The sequence below is a fragment of the Stegodyphus dumicola genome, chromosome 3, assembly GCF_044657685.1.
Source record: "Stegodyphus dumicola isolate Sdum_Otavi_A_Nest chromosome 3, ASM4465768v1".
In the NCBI taxonomy this organism is placed as follows: Eukaryota; Metazoa; Arthropoda; class Arachnida; order Araneae; family Eresidae; genus Stegodyphus; species Stegodyphus dumicola.
The window spans coordinates 117,055,520-117,081,219 of NC_140770.1; the positions used below are offsets into that span (position 1 = coordinate 117,055,520).

At 31.7% G+C, this 25,700-nt stretch overlaps 1 protein-coding gene across 4 annotated transcripts in view; it reads left to right on the plus strand.

The window, feature by feature from the left end:
• The window catches only part of jp (junctophilin), a 288,282-nt gene that overhangs the window by 57,097 nt on the left and 205,485 nt on the right, over window positions 1–25,700 (plus strand). For all 4 annotated transcript variants that reach the window (XM_085813222.1, XM_085813224.1, XM_085813223.1 and 1 more), the window contains exon 3: window positions 21,322–21,559. In XM_085813222.1, coding sequence (XP_085669348.1) covers window positions 21,322–21,559 — 238 coding nt within the window. The remainder of the gene's footprint in view (window positions 1–21,321; window positions 21,560–25,700) is intronic.

Here is a 25,700-nt window from a genome sequence, read left to right on the forward strand (position 1 = left end):
CACTTTTATTAGACTTGTTAATTTTCAACTGTGAAACAATCTGTTCACATTTAAATATACTCCCAAACAGAGCGACTATTCTCATTTCAAGAATTTGCAGCTGAGGATATTTATCTTTTGGAAAGTACAAATAAAATTTAATCAGATCTGTATCTTCAAATCTTTAAAATAAAATTTATATCACCCTGTAAATTATTTAGTTCCATTTATAGATTTTTGGTATATTATTCGCATCAGCGTTAATGGTGAATTAAAATTCGGACTCCAAATCATTAAATTCCTTAAATCTGCCTTTAAACTCTAGTCGCAATAATAATATTGTACTATTAATATTCTTGAGATTATTCTTCTGAATAACAGGGAGGGATTTAAGACACGAAAATGTGAGAAAATATTTGATTTCAATTGTGTTTCCCATATTTGCAGTTTAACTTTAAAAACTTTAATAGAAGCACGAATGTCAGTGGCAAGTTTATCTTTTCCTTGCAGCTCTTTAAGCCCACCAGCGGCCGAGTGGCAAAGACTCTGAACGCTGTTAGTTCGGTCCGAGGTTCGAATCCCGCGAACGTGCTGGCTGTATGGGCGTTTTCGTGGTTTTCCCCATGTGTAACGTGTATACGAGCCAGTTTCCCTTAGAAAGTCCTCCACGAAGGCACCCCTCCCTTTAGGCAGATAGCCTTCGTGTGCTTTGCCGTAATTGAATAATCCCAAATCCCTTGCAGCTCTTTATTGAGAATATTTAAATGGCCAGTTAAACAAAGAAGAATGATAAATCTGTTATTCATATACCATTATGTATCTCGTCGTAGGTTTCATTTTTTTGCGTCATTAAATTTTTTACTTCATTTATTAAATCAAAAATCATTTTAATACAGCTCCTCTACTTAACTGCACCTCATCTCGTTGTAATATATCATTTCTTTTGATACTTACTTTCGATATTTTCAAGCACTATAACAAATTCTCAATGATTCAGAACTCGTCTACGGATAAAGCTTACTGTTTTAATTACCGTTTTCGTAATATCATCCATCTGCGAACTTTGGGCACAGAGTGCTTCTTGAAGAATGAGGCAATGTATAGTGCAAAATGCATTCTGAAGATTTTTTTCTGTCACTATATTTCTTTATTCTATCGTTAGTCCACCTTTTAAACCAACCATAGCAATTGAAGCCTCATTTGTACATCAAATAATTTTATCCCAGTTAGTTTTATAATTATCTATTAAAACTTTTATTTCAGATAAAATATTGCGTGCAATATTTAGTAACACCGTACGAAGACGTCAAGCTGTGATATTTCCAACATGCCAGTGTTACCATGAACTGCTCTTGAGACTGCTGAAAAATCTATAATTTTTTCATTTAACTGACATCATAAATCATTAATATGTTCCGCCCACCAGCGGCCGAGCGGTAAAGTCGCTGAACACTGGTAATTCAGTCCGAGGTTCGAATCCCGCGAACGGGCTGGCTGCATGGGTGTTTTCGTGGTTTTCGCCACGTATAACGTGTATACGAGCCAGTTTCCCTTAAAAATTCTTCCACGAAGGCATCCCTCCCCTTACGCAGATAGCCCTAATGTGCTTTTCCATAATTAAATACACATACCATACACCATTAATATGTTCCGCTACAGTATTAGCTGACATACTAATATATTTAAATAATTGTTGTTTGTCAAGACAAGGAAGTTTAGTTTAATCAAACAGGTTTTAACTAATTCACCATCACTAAATAGCTTTGATCTTCTTGCAGTGGAGTGCGCGAGAGCGAAACTTGCATGAACCGTTGTTTTACTGGAATTATTTGCAAGTAAAAGTATTTTGTTGTCGTTGTAAGCTAGATGTTAAAAAGTGTAAATTTTTTTCATTCGGTTTACCTTCCAGCATTTCAAATTTGTTTTTATGATTCGTTTCATTGATGACGTAAAATGTTTTCTTTTGGTACTGATATTTCTATTTTACATAAATAATTCTATTTTACATAAATAAAACATGCAATTTTATTATGCATACTACCACAAAATTACGTAATTTCCCATTTAACTTGAAAACCATACCTTCATTTTGTCATTGTTCTTTTACCCTTTGTCCATCTATTTGTCCCAATCTAGGACATTTGTCCATCATCCCCATCAACGACCCCATCAAGAACATTTGTCCCCATCTATTTGGCAACAAGAATTATATAGCTTCATCCAGCTGTGTAACTCACTCAAGTAAACATACGAACTCAGGAGGAAGAGGAAAACTTGCGGTAAAAATTGAGAATAGTTCACAACAAATTCAAAGAGTAGTGCTGGACTAGCAATTTAAGTTAAGGCTAACTCGACAACCTATCTGGCAGTGTATTTATTAAAAAAAAGACCAAAAAGGGCGTATCAGAAAATCCGCGTAACAGCAAGGACAAACTAATAACGTGTGCTGGCTAGCGAAATCACGCTCTGAATAAACTACAGGATTCGTCCGTTTAAATACTCACTCAACTTTAAATTTGTATCCTGGCAAGAAAATGCGAGTGGAAAATGAGAGGTTCAGGAAACGTAGAAAGGTTTAAAATAATTTCTTATGCAAAATAAGGGAAACCCTAAAAGTTACTGAAATGTTTTCTTGCTTGTATTATTACACACAAATACATTTTTATGATGGTTTTAATTCAGTAGACAGCATTTTGAAATGAAGCTGGGATTATTTCTTCATTTTCTTCTTCATCCCCGCTACTTAAAGTTTCATATGGTAAAATATTTTCAATCAGTTTTTCAGTTTTGCATAAGCCTAACGTCATTACATTAGCATCACAATTTACGTAGTCTTTGATTTTAATGTCTAATTCCAATAGTTCCTAGTCCCTTCATACACTATCACAGTTTCATTGTCAATACTTTCAATTGACTGTAGGTTCGAAAATACGCTTTTAATGAAGCAATTTTTAATTATTTCGAGTTTTATTTGATTCAAAGCAAGTGAAATCGTATTCATAGCTTCAAGAATATTTAAATTGTTTAATGTATTGCCAGTAGTTATACAGTTTTGAAGGGCTATTTCAATCAACCATTGACTGTAGAACATTTTCAAATTCTTAGTAACACCTATATTTAAAGGTTGCTCTATATTAGTGCAATTTTCTGGAAGAAAGCAACTTTCCCTTTTTGCAAGAAATCTGTCGTTTCAGGATGGGCGATACACTAATCTATAAAAAGTAAAAATCTTCGTATATGTTTCTCATAGTTTTGTGTATTTTCTTTTTAGCCTGTAAAAATGTCCTTAGTCATTCCTGTTTTCTTATTTGCTTTATATTCTAATAGAGTTTTATCATGTTTGAAGCTTCTTGGCTTTGAGACTTTTTGTAAGGCCTTTTTTTTTTTTTTTTTTTTTTTTTTTTCGTACCATCAAAATTTGCACGAAGTAAAACAGAGGGAAGTTCTTTACTTTGCTTAGGTCCTTGATACTGGTCACCTGAATACAAAAAAGTATTCTAATTCAGATTCATCTATTTTGGTGGATAAATTCTTGAACATTTATGCAGCCATCCACTGCCTTTATAACTTTTTAACACCTCTCTATATGAGCAAAATCCGTGATGAAAAACGGATAATTGGAGCCTAGGTCCAAAAATGATGCCAATTTCGTTGCGTGTACTGTCAAATGATGCCAATTTCTTTGCTTTCTTTGCGTGTTAGGAGGTGGATAGTTATTTTTTTGCTACGATTTTAGAATCTTCCATTTCACTTACTCTCTGAAATGTCTTGTAGCACAGGGAACGAAGTTCTTTGGTCGTAAATTTGCATTTGGCCACATGAACTTTTAAACCTTTTTCTTTTAGAAGAGAAAACAATCCGCGTAAAATCCCGAGTATGTTCATCAATTGCCTTGCTAGTAACTATTATATCGTCTAACTAAATAAATGTAGATTTAATAAAACAGGGTTCGTTCGGTCCTTAAGAGTCCTTAAAAGTCCTTAAGTTCTTTGGAATCGATTTTTGGCCCTTAAAAATCCTTAATTTTGGACAAAATCGGCAGAAGGTCCTTAATTTTAATCATCTGAAATTTCTGTTTGTTTTTACGACTGCCATTTTGGGTACGAATTAGCATTTTGCAGGAATATTATTGGCGATTCACTAACAAATATGGCTATTTTTTGAATGGGTTCATGAGTTATTATTTGTTCCTATTTGTAATATAAATAATGGTGGGATACTCGAGTTTCTGAGCAAGAAGTGAAACATAAGCATTTCAAAATTATTTCATTTTTTGTAATGAAGAGCATGAAGCAACTTTCCGCTTTTGGGGATGTGAAAACGGTTCTAAATTTGGCGATTATCAACATTTTGGCGGTTTTAAGATCGGTTTCTATAGAAAAGTTTTAATTCCGAGATCTGGGAACTTTTTGACGATTTTTAGGACATTCTAACATTGTTAAATTTCATTAAAATAAGAGTAATATATTGGAATTATATTTAAGAAATAACGGTTGATCTTTACAATATGGTAACTGGTAGTTTGGCGACATTTTGGAGGCGATAAAGGTTACTACCTGGGACTTTGGTAATAATGTGAGCAGTACTCAGTTCCGATTACGCATTATTTTGCGTGAGGGAAATGAGAGATCATGGGATATGTCATGTGATATTAATGGACGAATTACGGTTCTTTAATCGGAAAAAGGGGGAAATCGGGAAAAAATGTGGACATTTTGTATTTAGCTTTATTCTGTGTTGTGTGAAACAGTGTTGTTTAATTTTTGGATCCCATGGCCCTAACTAAAGTGAATTCGAAATGGGTATTTAGGCATTGTGATGAAGAGAAGTTTGCTTTTTATTTAGCGGAGGAAGTATGGAGGAAAAATTCGCAGAAAAAATCTTTCAATAATTTTATTGAATGAATTAGAAAAGTGTATCCGCCACGTAATCAAGATTCTGAAGAAGATTAGGTAAGTTAGTATTTTTAATTATTTGAGGATATTATTTTTATGCATTTTTCTAAATGTAAGGTGGAAAGGAATTTGGTATTATTGGGAAAATTGTTATTAGCAATGATTTAGTTTAAAGTAATTAGGATTGTAAGGTAATTTTTATTAATTTAATGTATGTGCTCATTTATATTTTAAGTAGTGTTTTTGAATTTAATTATATTTTAATGAAATGATAGTTATTTTGTGAATTTTATGTTTGTAGGAATTTGGTATACGTTTAAGTTGAAATAAACGTGCATGGAAATAATTTAAATATTTGATACTAAGTATTTGTAATGCTTGCAGTATGAATTCGTTGGTGACGTGTATAATGTAATAGATGATTTAGTGGTAAAAGTTTTTGGATATTTTATTTATTTTATATGTGGAAATGTTCATATTTTTAAAGGGTAAATACTTTTTCGCGATCAGGTAATTTCAAATTTCATATATGTTCTTTTTACCGGGTTTAAAGATTGAGAAAATTGTCATGTATTTTCGTGAAATTTTTCTAATTTATGAGAAAAAAGCAGTGTACATGGATATAGTGAAGAGTGTGCGCAATGCCATTTTTGTGCAATTCTGGGATGTTTTTTTAAGTAAAAATAAGTCGACGTGTACATGGTTTAGTGATATTTTAATTAAATGATAGTTATTTTGTGAATTTTATGTTTGTAGGAATTTGGTATACGTTTAAGTTGAAATAAACGTGCATGGAAATAATTTAAATATTTGATACTAAGTATTTGTAATGCTTGCGGTATGAATTCGTTGGTGACGTGTATAATGTAATAGATGATTTAGAGGTAAAAGTTTTTGGATATTTTATTTATTTTATATGTGGAAATGTTCATATTTGTAAAGGGTAAATACTTTTTCGCGATCAGGTAATTTCATATATGTTCTTTTTACCGGGTTTAAAGATTGAGAAAATTGTCATGTATTTTCGTGAAATTTTTCTAATTTATGAGAAAAAAGCAGTGTACATGGATATAGTGAAGAGTGTGCGCAATGCCATTTTTGTGCAATTCTGGGATGTTTTTATAAGTAAAAATAAGTCGGCGTGTACATGGTTTATGTGTATGTGTTATTTTGAAAAACGCGTAAGGAGTATGGTATTGTGCATTTTTTCCCAATTTTGCAGTGAATATTTGTCATGATTAAGCAGTTTTGTTTGATAAAATTTCTAGCATAAGTGTAATTCGGCTAGTAGATTGTTGGAAGAAGTGTTCAGTAGATAAAAAGAAAAGAAACATGTCTTTACTTCGTGAAGACAAAATGGCGGCGGGGAAAAAAAAATAGAGGGTTGCTGTAGGAGAGTTGGTTGCCAAATTTTCGCCAAAAAATCGCCAAGTTACCATAATGTAAAGATTAACCGAAATAACATTAAAAAAGCATTTTTATTTTTCACTGTCATATTATAAAGTTCCATTTTGGCCACATATTATACAATTTTTTTTAATCTGAAAAATAAGCAAGGAATAATGCTAGAAAGCACAGTTTACAAAACAGTGTTTAGCAAAAGCAAAATAGCTATGTAATTAATTAAAAATGTCTTTTTAATTTTTTCACGGTAAGAATTTTTCTCATTTCTCAGAATTCTCAGAAAATGCATCAGTTTTCTCTATAAAATTAATTTTACACTTTTTTCCTCAGATTTAAAAAAAAAAAAAAAAAAACATTTCTGGCTTTTTTCTGTTACAGAATTGTTAGGGGTAATTTTTCTTTAGGATTTTAGACATTGAAGATTTTAAGATAGAAAGATTTTAAGGCAAATTTATAGACCCAGATTCGAAAAGATTCCAGAAAAATGCGATAAAATGAAAAATGTCTCCATGGTAGTAACACGCAGTTTCTTACATTTTGAAGAACATCTGGGAGAACAATGAAAACATAATAGTTGAATGTTTCTGATTCTAGAATCGCTTTCTTAATATTTTTATCTTCCCTTTATTTTCTCTACGTTTCACTAGATACGAGCATGGAAAATATCAAAAGTACTTCTAATCTTATCATATGGACAGGCATTATAGAAATTAATTTTATTAATAAAGAAATTGAAAACTGACAATTCAAAAGATTCATCTAAATGTCTTAATGCATCATACACAGAGCTGGCGCTAGGCATTTTGCCACCTGACGCAGTCTCTGTGGATCCTAAATTCTGCTGCTTGATGCCTTTCTAAATTCTGCTTCCAGTGCCTGCTCTAAATTCTAAACGTTTTGCCATTTCTAGATTTTTTTGCTCAGTGCTTTCCTAAATTCTAAAAATTATGCCACACCAGCTCTGTGACCAGACTTTACCATATGTATTTCATATTTCTTCTGAATTTTCGTACTACTAAAGAAATAAAATTAGCAGCTTTTTCCATACATTCTAAATGCATTTAGTCTTTTAGAATAACAGAAGTATTTAATTAAATGCCAAAAATTTAAATTGAAAAGGAAACGTGTTGAAAAAAGAAACTAAATATGTAAAGAGAAAGAAAATTATTCTTCAAAGATATGTACAGTTATTATTATGTAAATTACCTAGTTATTTACAGTTTCAGCCTTTACTATAATTTCCCATTTCTATTTCCTCACCAGAATGCAAATCACTTAGATAGTTTTTAAACTGAGGATTTTGGAGTGTAAGACGAAGTGTGTTTCTGACCTCCACTTGCTCCATGCATTAGTTCTGTCAGCTCTGATAATTTGTAATTATTAGTCTTTCCATTACTGCTGCTGACATTTGAATTTATTATGACGATAGAGTTACTGAACCAGATTAATTTGAAATTAAATTGTATGGTCTTTGACCACTAGTTCATATTTTTAGTTTGAATTTGATTCTTCTTGTTTAATTATATCAACACAAATTTGTTAGCATAAGAACGTGCCTATATGTTCCAAGTTCTTTTTGAATAAGAAGCTTATTTAAACCTTTATTCAAATTTATTATATGATTTATAGTTACTTTCAGACATAGTGATAATTTGTTTCACGTCTGTCCAGGGGGGGGAGGGGGGTCGGACTATTTAACTTTCACCAGATCAAGTAAACCCTCATAGGTAAGTAAATTGTGGAGAGGTTGGCAGTTAGGAGATAAAACGCTCAGAAACTATTTAGAACATTATTTTGCGTATTGAGACAAATTTCTAATTGTTAGAAAACATGCTGAAGGAGAAGGAAATCGATATAAATTAGCCAAAATGTCTGGGCAGGCCTTCAAATTAGAAAGACACATAATTATTTTGTTGAGTTTTATGTTTTGTAGCTTTTAATGTTTAATTATCCTAATATTGTTTAAAAATCAATGTCATAAATTGCACGTATTTTAAACTGTGAAATTTTATGAGATTGGGATATTAATAGGGTTTTTAACAAATATTATTAAAAAATAAATTTAATTTAATAGTGGCCATGTAAATCCATAATGACTAAGGTTATCTAATACCTAATTTAATTATAACTAAATGCATTCTCTTAAAAATTCTCTTTCTATATTAAAGCAAGTTATTGCCTTTCGTTAACATGCTGAGCCCGGCGTCGGTCCCTGGGAACCGGCACTGGAATTTTCGTTTGGCTGGCGTCGGTCCGCCGGACCGATAGTATTAAAGTTAAAAAATAAGTACAGTCTCAATGAAATGTGATCAAATGTAGTTTTAATGAAATTTATTGAAACATTCTAAACAAAACTACGGCTTAGCTTTACACATATTACAACACGAAACAACTATTTTGGTAATATTTTTATCTATCTTGCATCCAAATAGTTTTGAATTGTCATCATAACATTTCGAACAATACTTTCGGACTTTATGTGCCTCTCCTTCCTTTTTGTATAATTTATGGATAATTTAAGTCGGCAATATTGCGCCCTGATCACTGTCGGCTGAACAGAAAGGACAGCAAATTCGGCGCCGGGCTCAACGTGTTAAACCTTTACTGTGGTCACAAGGTAAAACACACACACACACACACAAAATAATAATAATAATAATAATTATGTGAAACTTATTCTTTGCATCTAGTGAGACTTAATGCAAAACAACTTATCGCCGCTAATGCTTTAGTGGCTTATTAGAACTTTAAAGTATATTAACTGAGTTACAACCCCTGAAACTTTACACGAAGCTACTACACTAACAGCATCAGACGGAGGTCAGCTAATTTTCAAAACTTGCTAACTGTGCCTACATCAGGCCTTTCAGGTTTGTTCTGATCAGCAGGTCTCTCTCTAGGCGAGTAGGAGCGGTGACAACAGCCAGTCTTTTGTTATGAATCATGCTGATTATGATTTTAATGCTCATTTTAACCTATGCTGTTTGACATAAAATCTACTTACTATTTACTAAATCTCTAGACTGAGCAAGTATGTGACAAAATGAGACATTAAAAAAAAATCTAACTGTTAGTAAAACGTAACTAAAATGTCACTTATCTTCTTTCAGATATGTCCAGTTATTACGAGTGTAAAATATTTAATGCTACTTCATAAATTTCATAAAATTAATTTTATTCTCAAAATATCAATAATTATGTTAAGTTATGTTCAATAATAATGTATCCCACTCACGTGCAGGCATAGATATAATATTTTTAATTGAATTTATTCAGTTCCCATTTGCTCATAGGTCCTTAATTTTTTTCCTCAATGGTCCTTAAAAGTCCTTAAAAGTACTTAATTTCCTTGTGCAGAAATGTGTACGAACCCTGTAAAAGCTTAAACTCCTAATTTGGTAATAAATGCAATATTTTACACATCCCCTGGTTTTACATACTGATTTCATACTTACTACTCATACAAGTTATTATAGTGAATCTTAGAAAACTGTAGTAATGTTAAGTAGTTTTGATAGTAAATTAATTACAGCATTTCTGTGTATTTTTATTTTGTCTATTTAGTATTTTGTGAGTAAATTTCTTGTAAACATAATTTTGTTTAATTGAACAAGTTGGAAATATTTAGCTTTTCCTTTGTTTTTCTTACGGTATGAGATAAAACATTACACTTTGCATGATTGATTTAAAGTTCCCAATGTTCCGCTTTGCTTTCGTATCGTGCATTAGCGTATTTGAATTTCGCGCTTGAAACTAATATTCATAAAGTGTAAATAATTTCTGAGTATTTAATACCTTTGAGTATGTCTATGATTATAGATTAAAATTACATTGTGACAAAGCATAAATTGCATCACTGTAGCATCTGTATTTTATTCCTTGAAATGTAATACATGCATTCAAATATTTCAGCATAGTATATATTTAGAAGTTTTAGTAATGTATACCAAATATGAAAATTAATTTCAAATAGTACTTTCTGTGTATTAATAATTACATTTGTCTATCCAGAATTAAGAATTAATTTAATTGCATATGGGTAAATAAGTTTTTTTTTAGTAAAATTTTTTCATGTCAATAACTTGGGAATATTTTGATTGTATAATCCAGAGCTAGTCAAAATACCCCATTTAACTTTGATAAACAGTAAAAGTTAAATCGAGGTGTAAGTAATAAATTGAGTTGCAGGTAATAATATTATTACGAACCTTGCTTGAAAACTATTCAAATTAGCAATAGTGAATTTTGTACTGGAAGTGGATAATCTAAAAAACAAAATATTTCTGTGTATTTGAACTCTCCAAATGAGTCTGTGATAAAATTAGAAATGTATGTGGAATATGCTTGTTTAAAAATGCTGTAGTGTACAATCATTGTAGTAACTGGAAGAGCAACTGCCTAGAGATAAAAGGAAAAAGAAATTATTTTTCTGTAAAATGTTAACTGGGTAGTCTTTGATTTCTCAAGCTAGCAAAAAACATTAGCACTTTCAGTATTTTATAAGAAATTAAGACTTTTTGTTATGATGCTTAATTATGTAACTGTATTATTGTAAATACTATGTATCCTCTTTTTCGTGACTATGTAAATATTTTCTATAAGTTGATAAATGCCATATAAATCTGCCGGTGTGATAACAAAAGATCTTCCTAAAGAAATGAATAAGGGCAGTGGGTCAACACAGGTGGTGTATGTATATATCTGAAAGTATCCAAAGGTGAAGTCTAGCGTTGGCATGTATTTTGAGGTTTGATTTTTGGTACGATTTTCTCATTTACTCGTAAGGAGTAACCCGGATATTTGGTTATGCTGTTTAGTTTTCTATAGTCAGTAGCAGAACGCCGTGCTTTAAAATCTGTAAGTGAAAGATTATTTTTCTTTTGGCGCAATACTATAGGACTATTTATGGGGATTATAAATTCATTCTTTAGTATTTGTGCAATATGTTGTTCAATTATTTCTTCTTTGACCTTATCATAGCGATTGAATTTTGCTCAGCGTAGGGAAGGGGTTTCCAGTTTCTATTGTGTGATTTACCAATTGATTCATCCCTGGGGCCTCATCAAATAGTCTTAGCAACTGCTCTAGCTTTACTCTCTTGTCCATATACATTTCCTTCAAATTCAAAGCCAGTTGCTGGATGTCTTTTTCTACCAGTTCATTCATTTCCAGTTGCAAAGCAGCTTTCTGAAAATTAATTTTCGTCCCCGCAACCTTTAACAAATCCGTCCCCAATATTGCATTAGCCGTTGCTTTTTCTTACAAAGAAAATCACCTTCTGGTGTCTATTTTTGACTTGCACGCTTAAGGTTACTTTCCCTACACATTCACGCTATTTGCCTTGGCCGGCGATTTCTTGTAACATCAAACATTCAATACCGTTTAAAATTTGTCCTAAAACAATTTTATACCAATATCTACTTAGCGCCATTGTGTCCAACTACGCACCTGCTGGTACACTGCGGGAAAAAGAAGGGACAGTTCTATATCTCCCGTTACTTGGCCGATTGTCAAAATTTAACTTGCGTTTTTCATATCTCGAAAGCGCAACTTAGGTATGTATTAGATTTATATATAATATTGTTCTAATATAGGTATTTTGACACAAAATCGGACTTTTTCCGAAATGGCAGGCCACGTTTTTTCCATATTTCGAATCTACGACTCAAATTATTCCTAACTATTAAATTTTGTAAAAATCGCACGAATAGATTAAAATTTTAGCTTCTCCATGTTAATTGAATTTGATCTATATTTTTAGTATCTATTTTTTTATTGAACTTACTTGATTAATTCTTCCAGAATGCAAAATGTAGGCTTAATCCAAATATAATTCGTACATTTTTTTATGATTTATTTTTCAAATTTGTATTTTTAAATAGTTTTTGTAAATTTTTCGAAACAAGTTTTGAATTGTAATCTATAAACCTTTTACCATCATCTTAAAGTGGATGCATTTCTAAGCATACCTGCAAAAAATTAGCGTTTTCTATTCAAAATTTACCAAGATATACGTGAGTTTATATATTGGCACATTTAGAAATTTGGCGTATTTATTATAAGCGATAATAACAAAACTGTGGTTTACGAAATTTGTTAAAATTATTTGAAAAATGAACGATAGACCTTTTTTTCTCTCGTGATTCAATGAAAAAAAGAAAAGGAAAATAAATTACCATAAATTAAGAATTTCTCCAAGTGAAGTATTCATGGCGCAAACTGAAAAAAAATATGCCAAGATAAATTTTTGAATTGCTCCTTAAATGTCGCACCAAATTTTACAAAATTCAGTATTAGGCATAATTTGAGTCGTAGAATCATGTGAAAAAATGTGCATGCCATTTCAGAAAAAGTCCGATTTTCTGTCAAAATACGTATATTATAACAATGCTATATATAAATGTAATACAGTTTTGGCCAAAATTGTGGACACTTTTGGAAATTTTTATGTTTTTGAACTTTGTATGCTTATAGAAAATGTTACGTTTCGCAAAATACAAACTTATATATATCATTTTAAAGAGAATTTATTACTAAATTCAATACAAAACACAAAATTCAATTATTTGCAATACAAAAAAGTTATATGTACTTTAATATAAATAAAAAACACAGTTATGAAGTGGTTTGTAATGTCTAGCTTTCCTAGCCAATCACTGTTCTTGTTCTGAAAACCAATCAAATGTTAGTAACTGCCAGTAGAAGCTGACATCATGTTTACACTGGAAACAATTCATTATTTTGCTTTGTTCTGTAGAAGGAGGACCTGTTTTTTATACACTGCAATTACGAGTAGGAATTCTTGTAAAAATTTTTAATATTTAGTCAAGAAGCAATGACATCCAATAAAAGAGTAGATTGGACACCTAGAAAGAGATGCAATATTATTGTGTTACGAGAAAGCGGTCTTTCCTATGCTGAAATTGCAAGACAGGTGGGTGGTTCAGTGACTACATCTGGAGTCCGAAAGTTTTGTTTACGATATCGGGAGACAAATTCAATAAAAATCAAAGAAGGAAAAGGCCAAAAAAGGTGCACCACATCTATTGATGACAGAAGAATAAAAAGACTATGTCTCCAAGATAGAAAAATGTCATCAGCGGCCATCAGAAGTGATCTGAATGATGCTGATGTTTCTGTCAGTTCAAGAAGAATCAGGAGATGATTAACAGATGTTGGACTGAGAGGTAAAATTCCACGAAAAAAGCCTTATCTTAATTTTCAGCAACGAAAAAAAAAAAAAGACTACAGTGGGCAAAGGAACACATTAATTGGACAGATGATAGATTATTGATTGATAGACAGAAGATATCGTTTTTCGGTAATGATGGACGAAAATATGTTAGACTTAGAATAGGAGAAGAGCTACATCCTGACTGCATTCAAGCACCTGTGAAGAACCCAGTTAGTGTTATGATTTGGTCATGCATGTCAGCAGATGGTATTGGTCGCCTTCATGTCATCGATAGGACACTGAATGCCAGAAAATACATTGACACTATTCTAGAACCAAAACTTCTACCTTCCATCAGAGATCTCTTTCCCAACAATGCTTCTTTTATTTTTCAGCAGGACTCTGCTCCTTGCCACACGGCCAAAATATCGAAAGAGTGGTTTCGTACAAAGAGCATTAAATTGTTGTCATGGCCAGGAAACAGTCCTGACCTCAATCCTATCAAAAATTTGTGGCACCGTTTGAAAACTCTTGTCCGAATGAGGCGTCCATCAAATAAAAGGGAACTAATTGAGGCTATAATTGTTTCCTGGCATCATGTAATAACGAAAAAAGAGCTTAAAACTCTTGTCAGCTCATTGAAACGTTGATGTGAAGTTGTAATCAAAAATAAAGGGTACCCTACTAAGTACTGATAACTTACTTCAATCATCACTATCTAATGTATATCGATAACTATTATCGTTTAAATTTTTTTGTATTGCAAATAATTGAATTTTGTGTTTTGTATTGAATTCAGTAATAAATTCGCTTTAAAATGATATATACAAGTTTGCATTTTGTGAAACGTAACGTTTTCTATAAGCATACTAAGTTCAAAAACATAAAAATTTCTCAAAGTGTCCACAATTTTGGCCACCACTGTATATACCCTAAGACGCGCTTTCGAGACAAGAAAAACGCAATTTGAATTTCGTCAAGCGGGCCCAGTAGAGCGAGAGATATAAAACTGTCCTTTTGGAGGGGGCAGTGTACATTATTAAACAGAATTTGAATCACTGAGAGGGGCAAATGTTTTATCAACGCTTGTATTTAATTGAATCTTTAAGGGATTTGTTTATCTCCGGGGGATTGTACCCTCTGTATTTCAGTAGTCCTGAGCAGTTTAAAGTTTTACTATCTTCCACTGTACCACTTCTGCGATTTATTTTGGCGATGACAATAGCGAGTGAAAATTTCTTCCGGTTATCAGAACTTCTACTGCCGTCAAACATTGAGCTCACTTCCGCTACAGATCTCCCAAACTCAGATGGATTGTCTGGAGAGAAACGTATCTAACCTAAACTGCGTTAGTTGGAAGACTGAAGCCCATAGTAGAACAGCCTGGAATGAAACTGTAAAGAAGGCCAAGTCCCATCATGAACTGTCGAGCCACTAAAGAAGAAAAAATTTATACTTTTGCGAAATCTTAAAGTGTAATTACTTTCAGATCTTGTAAATGCACACTATTTTGTTAATATTGATAAAGAAATATAAAATATATTTGTACGAATGCGTGGTTATATATTTAAACATTATTTCATGCGTAACCATTGTAATTTTAATTGAAACAATGAAAAGTGACGAGTCAATATTTTCATATGATTTCAAATTTCTTACGTCAGAAGTACAGTAATTGATAATTTTGTTTAAATGTAGTGTTTACACAGTTAAATAAAATTTCTAAAATTTATGTTATTTCCTCACGCATACTATTACAAAGAGGCGTGCATCTTTTACAACCTCTAAACCGAGAGATTAAAACTTGAAAATTCCATAAACTAGAAATACGAAATGCCCCTCAAAAACCGATTTTAAATATTGTATAATTTTTAGCGAGTAAAATAAAAGCTTTCTTTTTAAACATTTTTCTTTATTTTCGATAATTTTCTAAAATTACTTTAGATACGTTATTTAAATTTTCAGTGTATAAAAGCGTCTTATTTTTAATAATTAAATGTGAATGAATGAATGAATTTATTTATTAATGTGGAAAATTAAATATGGACCAGTTTATTTCTTTCCTTTAGACTTCTCAACTGTATTTATATTACTATTTTTAGTATACTATTCTGCGTTTCAGTTCATACTAGTAATACTAATGTTAGCTAAGAGTTTCCGTAGAAATTACTAGCACAGATCTAATATTTAAAAAATTGCTAATGTTCAGGAAAACATTTGTTATGCTACTCCTCTCCTTAATATTAGATATATTCAAGTCTTTAAGTTATTACTAATCTACACATTTTTAAGTGGTACACGACATCCTGCTGAAATTATATTAAAATTGCTAGATTAGAATGCCTGCTGAAAAGAATGCATTGCATCATGAAAATCGAAATTGTTACTCTAAAGCACTTTCCCGGTCCAAAACATACTTGCAATTCTAGTCAAATATTCATGCATCTAAAAGCGTAAGGTTGTTAAGAAAAGTTTTTCTGACGGTTAACAGTTTTACGTTTGCGTGATATATAACGAAATAATTTAAGCGCTTCCTTCATGAAATTTTAAACTCTTAATTAGAATTGTACTTTCCATTTTGTAAACTGAACTGTACTAGATTCTCTTTTGAGAATATTAATCAAGAAACTATATTAAATAATTATTGGTGAGAAACAACAGCTCATCTCTCAGCTTAGTGTCTCCATTTAGTGACAAATGGACTCTTTGCGCTCATGGATTATCCTTTTTTATACGTATTTTTCATGCAAATTCAAAAACTAAAGACGCAAATTAAGCTCACGCTATCTGTCTACCATTTAATGAGTTAACATCCATTATTTAAAGCAACTGTTTATGCTAAGTGGATGGGTTGAATTACAAATACTCACGAATACCAAATGATGAATTGAAGTGAAAGCTACATCACCTGAATTATATCTAATGAAAACGTAAAATAGCAATAATAATAAAATGTGTAAAAATATAAATCTTTTTAAATTAAGCCCGTGTATTGTGAAAAATACACAAGACATCTACTAAGTTTTAGGCCTAATTTTTTAATAAATTCTAAAAAATTTTCCTAATGAAAACTGACATCCTTTATTACTATGACATCTGAATTTGGCTTTCTTAAAATTTAGTTTGCTTATCGACAGAAGTTTCTATGTACATAATTATTTGCTATGATTCTTTGAATACCTGTTGTCATGGATTCGAAAGCTGATCAAAGTACAGCTAAAACATTTTACTATAAAGCGAGTAAGCAGCAAAGGGACATTTGAAATGCTATTTAGAGCATAAATGGATCCAACGCTTTTGTTGATACTGGATTTCCTTTTGAACGCGAAGATGTAGAGATGAATTTAGGAGCGATATTCCTTTGCATTCTCAGACGGATGAGTACATAGAAAAGATCCAACGATTGTTGGTAAAGAATCAATATCTGTCTCTTTGAATGATATATGATGAGCTTAACAAGGGTAACTGCTTACAAATTATCGGAGATCGTTTAAAAAATTATCATTGAAAAAAGAACAATTTGTTTTCGATATGTTCCTCCCATATTTACTGGAAAACAGAAAGAAGATCTAATTTCCGCATGTCATGATTTAATTCATATGGCAGGCATTAATCCTGATTTTTTTCAAACAAATTGTGACTGTGAAAAACATTTATTGTTTTGTTGTTATCATCCTGAGATAAAATGATAGCTATCTGCTAGTATTGAAGAAGACACTTCATGGCCACAGAGACTTCGGTCACAGAAATCTGGAAAAAGGTCATGTTGATGATCTCTTTGAACGTAAGAAATAACTCACAAAGCGTTTGTTCAGACAGACGGCCATTTCTATATTTAATAAAGACGTAAAGAAAATCTCTTAAAGAGAATTCATTGCACTACATCTCAAAAAGCTCACTCGGATAACTGTTTTCGGCTATTTTGCAATACGCTGTCATAAAATTCCATTCTCACGAAGCTATTTCTAGTAACGAAAGTTATCGTAATCATTAATAAGTCCCTTGTTCACCAAATCTAGGCTATTTTCTACTACTCTTAAAAATACTACTTTCTCTTTCCTAAAATGAAGTCTCACCTCAGACATCGTTACTTGAAGAGCACTGAAGAGTTTCAGAAAACGTACCAGGTACTCAAACAGTTTTATAAAAGATGAATTCTACAAATTAATCAAGGTGCCAAGCGCTGTATAAACTTGCAAAGTTTAGATATTGAAACTAATTAGTAAGAATATTATTTTCCTTAACCTTCGATTTTGTACGAACATAGACCTAAAGCTTTGCAAAATGCTGTGTGTCCTAACATCTATAACTGTTTAACAGTCAATGAGTTAATAAACTGAACACATGAACATTCTGTACTTGCTTTTGCTACAGGCTAGTGGTGGAAATGGTTAGCTTTATCATAATTTTAAATTTATGAATGTTTTTACGTTTTGTATTGAATATGCAATAAAGATGTAGCCTAGTATTCATAAGACATTTTCACTGCACTCTCAATGTGAAACATGTGGAGAGTGTCAGTTTTAAGATGACAATGAAGAATATACCTTTCTACCTTTAACACCTAATTAAGGCAAGTAAGAAAGGTTTTTAGTCTGGAACTCTGATTATAAAGCAAACCGAAATCTTATTTAATTAGGAATGCTCAGTATTATTATTTTAAAGTTAAAATCAAACCATGTCTTTTTTCAATACAAATTTTTTTCCAAATCTAGAGGCAACCCCCAAAAAAAGGTTTGGTACTTAATATTCTGAAAAAATTATGCTTTCAGTCCATGACATATGAATCACTGTGTCGAAAAAAATGAAATATCTTTGTATCCAAAATGAAGTATTTGTGATTTTTTTGATAAAATATCCGAACGATCTCTACAAGGTTTTGGCTTTATCAAAGTAATGAAACCTGAGTTAGATATTTGAAATATTGCTCTTTTTACCCCCAAACAGTGTTAGTTCAGAAGGGCTATTAGTCTCGAAGGGGGATTTTGCTTGAAACATTGTAAAAGGCTGAATCACTTTACAAATCGTCGATACCAAATATTATAGCCCTGTATTATTTTAAAAGAAATTAAATAAAGTAAACTGTGCTTGAATGTAGGGCACGTGCACTTGGAAGACCGAATTTTGAATTTTGAATTTGTTTTGTTTCATTATTTCTTTCACATTTTATAAAGTATTAAACGAATTTTTGATTAACAAACTGAAAGGTTTCTAAGCGAGCAGTGGCAACACTGTTTTATTTCCAGCGCGCGAGACTGTCTATCGGAAATTTTAAAGAGATGCCGTTTTTAAATATTTTGTGATATTGCTATTAAATTGAATTTTATGTGGTTTAAGTGTGAAGAACATGATATTTAATAAATAAAGGTAACACACAAAAACGTTAAAAACGCCCCTTTAGCGTAATATAAAATATGAAAGCTTTCAGATTATTATTTTTTTTTTTGCTTGTTTGAACGTTTTAAATGTCGCAATATGAAACCTTACAGTTTGATCATTTTATATATTTTTTGCTAGCTTACATAATAGTCTCAGTACGCGATGCACTTTTTGAGAGAATATTCTTTCTTTACTCTTACTTAAAACAAAACAAAGAAAACGATTACGCCTTGATTTTGGTATGCTGAATACTGCATTCAAATTGCGGAAAAGGGTTGGCAGCAAGTTCGTTTTTCGTAGTTTTCTGATGCTTAGTGTAAATAAGCATGTCTCCTTAGAAAATCTTCCATGAAAATATTTTTTCTACTTAACGTTCTATTATTCAATTAAATAAAATATTGCATGAATCTTTTAGATCTTATGAGAGTATTGACATGGTTATTTTTATCAGAAAAATTTAGAAATATCGCCACAGTCAGAGAAACCCTACGAAATTTTACATCTGAAATTAAACTATGCGTTTGACATAGATTCCATTTGCTTTAATGGTTGTGTGAAAGTTTTGACGTTGATCTAAATCAGTAGCATTTTATGTGATGTGATTTTATTTAATTTTGACTTTTTTATGTTTCTTTTATTAATGACATGAAATCAAAATTTTAATTTGGCAGCTATTTCACATTCTGTTTCCGGAGAGTTACTTTTGAAATAGCTTTGCAAATGCAACCTAATGTTTGCTCTAAAACTCTTACTTTTTCCTAATATTTACTATGCATCATTTTTGTTTGCGATGAAACTGCAACTAAATAAAACTAAGCATGAAAATTTGCATCCAGCAAATTCTATTTCATAACATTCCACTTTGAACATATTCCATTTAATAACAGTCTAACTGTTATAAAATGGTATTATAATTAGGTGCAAATATTTAATAATGGAAAAAATAGATTTGTGACTTCCAGTCATGAATTTAATACTTTGTGTATCATTTTAATTATTACTTACTCATTATGAAATTAAACAAAACGACAATATTCTTATTAATTTTATTCCTGTCATAAAATTTTGAGCAATGGGGGTTCTGGAGTTTGGCCAAAATCTCTATTCATGATTCATTTCCCATTGTTTTAGCGCTTCTTAAATACTTGGTTAAACATTGTGCCAAGATTAACTCTTTATCCTGGTGGACGGTTCGAATATTATTTCGTGCTGAAGGAAACAAAATCTCACATTTCGATTTTAACATGTCAAGGCTTTCTTCTGTACAGTGCCTGTGAGATTAAAAGCTAAAGAGTGTTTTAATTAAAAGCCAATAAGAGGAAAGTCTCAAAAATGTTTAAATGTATCTATATTACTCTTATCGAATGCAATCATTATTGTCAAAAAAGGTTATTCAGCGTTCCGAGTTCAAGGTGGAGAAGATTTAATTTAGAATCCTAATGTAAGCATAAATTTTATATGTAGTGGGAAATAAGAAACTCTTATGTAACCCCTTTTATTGCGGTAAGCGGGATGGAATCTCCGAACCTAGACAGAGTTACAGGATTAAATCAAAAATATGACTATGTTTAATCGCGCCATGTGATGACAGTATTATGGCTACAAGAATTGAGATAATGACACAGAAAAATCAATTCTTCAGATTAAAGAATAATGCACAACAATAAAAACTGTATTCATTTCATTCCTTTGTCCTTTAAGTTATTAGAGAATGTTTTTAAATCATTATCACTGTTACTGCATCGATGTGATTTTCTTTCTTGAGATTTTTCCTTCAGGACACTTTTCTGTCATAAACAGTCGCGTTCCCCACTTTTCTATAGTCAGGGGCAACAATGTTACATTAAAAATCACATTATGTCATTCTCGCACCTTCTGGAATGCGTCGCCCACGTCTTCATCGTCTTAACACTTAACCTTACCAATTTGAAATCACATAATCCTTTTCCTAAAAACGTGGAACTCTTTCGTCGAAAACTTCTGATTTAGAAGAATGCCTGATAATGGATTCTGTGCAAATTTTTCTCTTTAAAAAGAAATGCTTTCCTCCAGGTACGAGATGTATGATTTATATTTTAATTTTACTGCCGAGAAAATTGCTACGAAGAAATAGGAAAACCAGTAAGTTTAGCTTAAGAAGAGGATTGGATTGGATAAAGAGCACGAAGGATGTCTGCCTAAGAGTAGGGGTGCCTTCGCATGAAGACGTTTTAAGTTAAATTGGTTCGTATTCACGTTACATACTGAGAAATTTACAAAATTCTCTACGCGACCAAATTTTTTACGAGTCATCTAAACTTGGATCGAACTAATAATGTCCAGTAATTTACCCCCGCCCACTGATAGCTTAAAGAAAACGATTTAGGAAATGCGTAGCTAGAAATTAAGCCTTAGAAATTTTTCTGGAAATGTGCGTGGAAGAGAGATCATCCAGTAAAGTTCAACTTGAATATTTCGTGTGTATTTATCTATAACCTGTTCTTTTTCCAGGTGTCCGGTGTCTACACATGGCCGAGCGGCAGCACGTTCGAGGGCCAGTGGCAGAATGGCAAGCGGCATGGTTTGGGGGTGGAAACGAGGGGTCGGTGGACGTATCGCGGCGAGTGGACGCAGGGATTCAAAGGACGCTACGGCATTCGGCAGAGTGTTAGCTCAGGAGCTAAGTACGAGGGCACCTGGGCCAACGGACTGCAGGATGGATATGGATCCGAAACCTATGCAGACGGAGGTGAGTGATGTTCATCTTTCTGTAATATATATTTTCATTCTATTTTTAATTCTTATCTTCCCAGATCTCGTTTAGTATACAGAACTGTACCAAGTCCATTATCACGGTCATATATCCTTGGGATACTCAAAATTAATTTCAGTAAGAACCCCTGTACGTTCTGATTTTCATGTTTCTGTCATCTTATTTAGCTCTTTCAAACAGTACGACATTCTTGTCGTCACTGACACTATAAAGATGGTGCTATTAATATATAGATAACAGACCATGTCAAGAATTAAATTTTTTGAAACAGAAATTTTGTAAGGATCAAATTTTGAGTATTACTTCCTCTAAAAAAATGATTAACATAAACTGTTGAACTCCTAAGTGAAAGCACAGCGCATCGGGATGTTTGAAAAATTTAGAAAATTGAATGGTCCCTATTTTTAAAAGGCCAGATACGTATTAATTGATTTAAAATTAAGGAAATTAAATTTTTTCCTTTAATATGTTTTATATAAACAAAAATATTATTCTTTATACTGAAAACAATTTCAGCCCATTCTCAATTTAAAAAAAAACATTCATTAATAGTTCGTCTTTACGGTTTAATTGTAAACAGAAAAATGCTAATATTAAAAAATTCTTAAACCTTGAACATATAAAATACATCCCTAGAACAAAACTATGCTTAAAAAACATCGTTATGATTAAAGTGTTTGGGAACTGAGAATCTAAAGAAATTTTGGAGAGACCAGAACATTGTTTCTCCATCTGTGAGCGCAAGCACTATTCTAGTGATTGTTGTGTTTTAGACATCTGCACGAGCTACAAAAAAATTCTACAGAATGAAGATGAATGCATGTATTGTAGTCAGATGCAAATATTGTCAGTCGGTCAGAAAATGATTCAACAATTTTATTCCGATAATTACTTTGTAATTTACAACATTATTCAAATACTTATTTCGTTGGTATAATGGAATTTATTTAAAATGCACTTTAAAAAATATATTTAATCTAAAATACGCTTAATAAACTGTTTCGCTGTGTACGCGTTTTAGGATGTAGGCAAATAAGCTTTAAAAGCAAGTGTATTTACAGCTAGCTTAAAGATTTTTAGGAGAAAAATATATTTACAAAAAGAAACGAAATGCGTATTTGAAGTTTTTTCAGGTTAATTAGCAACAGAACAACATCAGGGCAAAGTTATTTCAGATAACACTTAATTCGAACGAAATAGTTTTAAGTATATTTAGCAATGAAAGGTGCAAATAAACATCTGTAACATTAGGAAACTATGTATAAATTTCATATTTTCTTTTTCAATATGTTTTCTACTGCGGTTACTATTTTTTAAATTGCTGAGCATATGGGTCCTAAATGAAAATGAAAAATTACGTAATAAAATTTAATAATATGGTAATTTAATTTTATTAATACATGGGAAAATGCATCTAATTAAAGTGTGATAATGAAAATTATATAATATTCTACAAATACCTATTTTCTAGTTTTACAATTTATTCGTGTAAAATCTTCAAAATTAAGTTGGACAATGTCAAATTTTCTCATAGAATGGTTTAAATTAATTTAAGGTACGCTTTAATATATGAGTAATTTGTTGGAATCTTCATGCTTTCGTTTGCGTTTATTAAAAATGTGTTCCCGTGTTTTTTCTGGTGATCTGTGAGCATACTGTGTTGATCATTCGGGGTCATGAGTATCCGGGCGGCAAACAACCTAGTGAATTTTTCTTCCTCAATTACAGATATCTTCATAATTTCAATAATCAAATACGGATTTTAATGTCCTGCATTTTTCGTCGATATCCATTCAAAAGAGTTTTGGAATAATTTCGCGCAGATACCATAGCTACTGAGCTGCAAAACCGAAACTTAACGGGAAAAAAAAAAAAAAAAAACGCTTTCTATTTTGCTGACACCCCCCCCCCCCGAAAAAAAAGGAACAGTGTAATTTTAATGAAGAAAATTCTAAGGTTGTTTCATCGCAAAGGTGCCAGATTCATTACAGAAATGAGCTAACTTTTAGCTAATTAGGAATGCGTATAAATAAATTTTTGAAAATTAATATGCTAGGTGTGTGTAATATGCTAATGAATTCTTAACACAATTATGTAATTAATAGGACATATGTTGCCCAAATTAAGAAATTTGTTTGATAAGTGATTATTATAGTTAAAAAGTGATTTAAATATACTACCTGATTTCCTGATAAGATTATGCAAATTGTGCTCTAGATCTGACAGTTAAGAGTTGGAATAACAAAAACTGTTTAATGATATTTAAATACGTTGTTATGTTTTATAATAACTTGATAGGCTGAAGGCTGTCGAGTTATTTAATGGCCGCATAATTTTTTAGCTCATTTATATGATGGGTTAGGTTAAGTTTGGTTGTTTGAATATGGCAAAGCACATGAAGGCCGTCTGCTTAAAAGGAGAGTTGCTTTCATGAAGGACTTCCTATGGTAAACGGGCTTCTATTCACATTATACACAGGAAAACCTCGGAAAACAACTGTGCAATCAATCTGGTCGCTTGGGTTCGAATTCAAGACAAACTACCAGTATTCAGCAGACTTTAACGTCTCTCCCACTGGGTGCCCCACATCTAATGAGAAATGTTGTCGTGATATGGCACAAATTGCAGCCAGTGCCTCATTAAACAGCCTTCTCACATTCACAGTTTTCAGAAAACTGATGATAGTTTTTCATAATTTCTCCGACATTCTCCGCCGTAATCTACGTACTGTTTTTAACTCTTTCGCCTAATCGATCATTCGGATAACTAATTTCAAAATAATCAAATACGTATTTTAATGTCCTGCATTTTTCGTCGATATCCATTCAAACGAGTTTTAACAAGTTCGGATAGTCAATAAGTAGGGTTATAATTATTATAAATGGGAGTATGTTAAAATACTGCCGACCCTTCTGGACAGTTAGCGAGTTATTGCTAGTGTTGAATATTCACAAAGTATTGAAGAAGGTTTAATTATTCATTTTAATCATTTTAATCTAAATTGAACATAAAGGCACTGCTTGTGCTACAGACAAAATCACCTATAATGGCTATTTAAATTAAGCAGTAATAGATTGTTAAACTCAAACGCTGATAATATAGTCTAAAACTACACATTCAACAGAATAAAAAGTAAGCCAGCTCACACTACTTTAACGACATCAATATAAAGTATCGGCTAGCGAGAACGTTAAAGCTGGAAATAATAATTTTTAGCAGCTCGCGAAAATATGCTAATAGCGAGACACAACTGCTAGAATTTTTCCAAATAACATTTAGGAACTTCAGCTTAAACACGTTCAAATCTAATTTACATTCTGGTGAGAAATAAGGAATTAAGAAGTTATATTAATGATCAAAATCGCATTAACTGGCTAATTAGCATAAGATACCTTACAAATCTTTCGGATAAATAATGTTCAGGTAATCTGTCATTGGGGCAAATAATATTTGTATAACGCATTATAATTAGCCTCTTCAAAGAAATTAGTAAGTGAATACGCATAAATTTAATAAGGTGATAGAAGATAATTTGAAGATAAAACGGACAAAAATACGGGAAAATATTTAATTGAAATTAACTTATTTCGGCAAAATGACAAAACTTTGAAACGTTTTAGACAAAGAAACTAAAACATAAATAATAAAGAATGCCTTTCGTGATGCTTAAATGTTTCCCTAAGGAAACAGAATTTTGTGAAACTGTGCAGTTTATATTGAAGAAAAAATTAACAATAAATTAATTGTTGTCAAAGAACTAATGCTTATGATGTTATAATGACAAATAACGTTAAAGAAATGAGTTGGCATTAACATTATTAGTTATAAGTTTATTATATACTTTTTCAACTGTTAACTGATTGCAAAAAACTGTTTTAAGACAAACTGTAAACTTTGCCAGTTTTTTCTGCCATTCCTTCTTCATCACATCTGTTAAAAAAAAATTGGAATGAGAAGGTTGCATCATCCAGTCCAAGGAAATTTGCCAAAAGTAAGGCTCTGAAGAGATTTGTTGTAATCGATTAAATAATCACTTCATATATTATTCAACACAATGTGGGCGTGTGTGGAGCCTACGCCTACACATAGGCTTACAACATGGGCATAGAATAAAAGA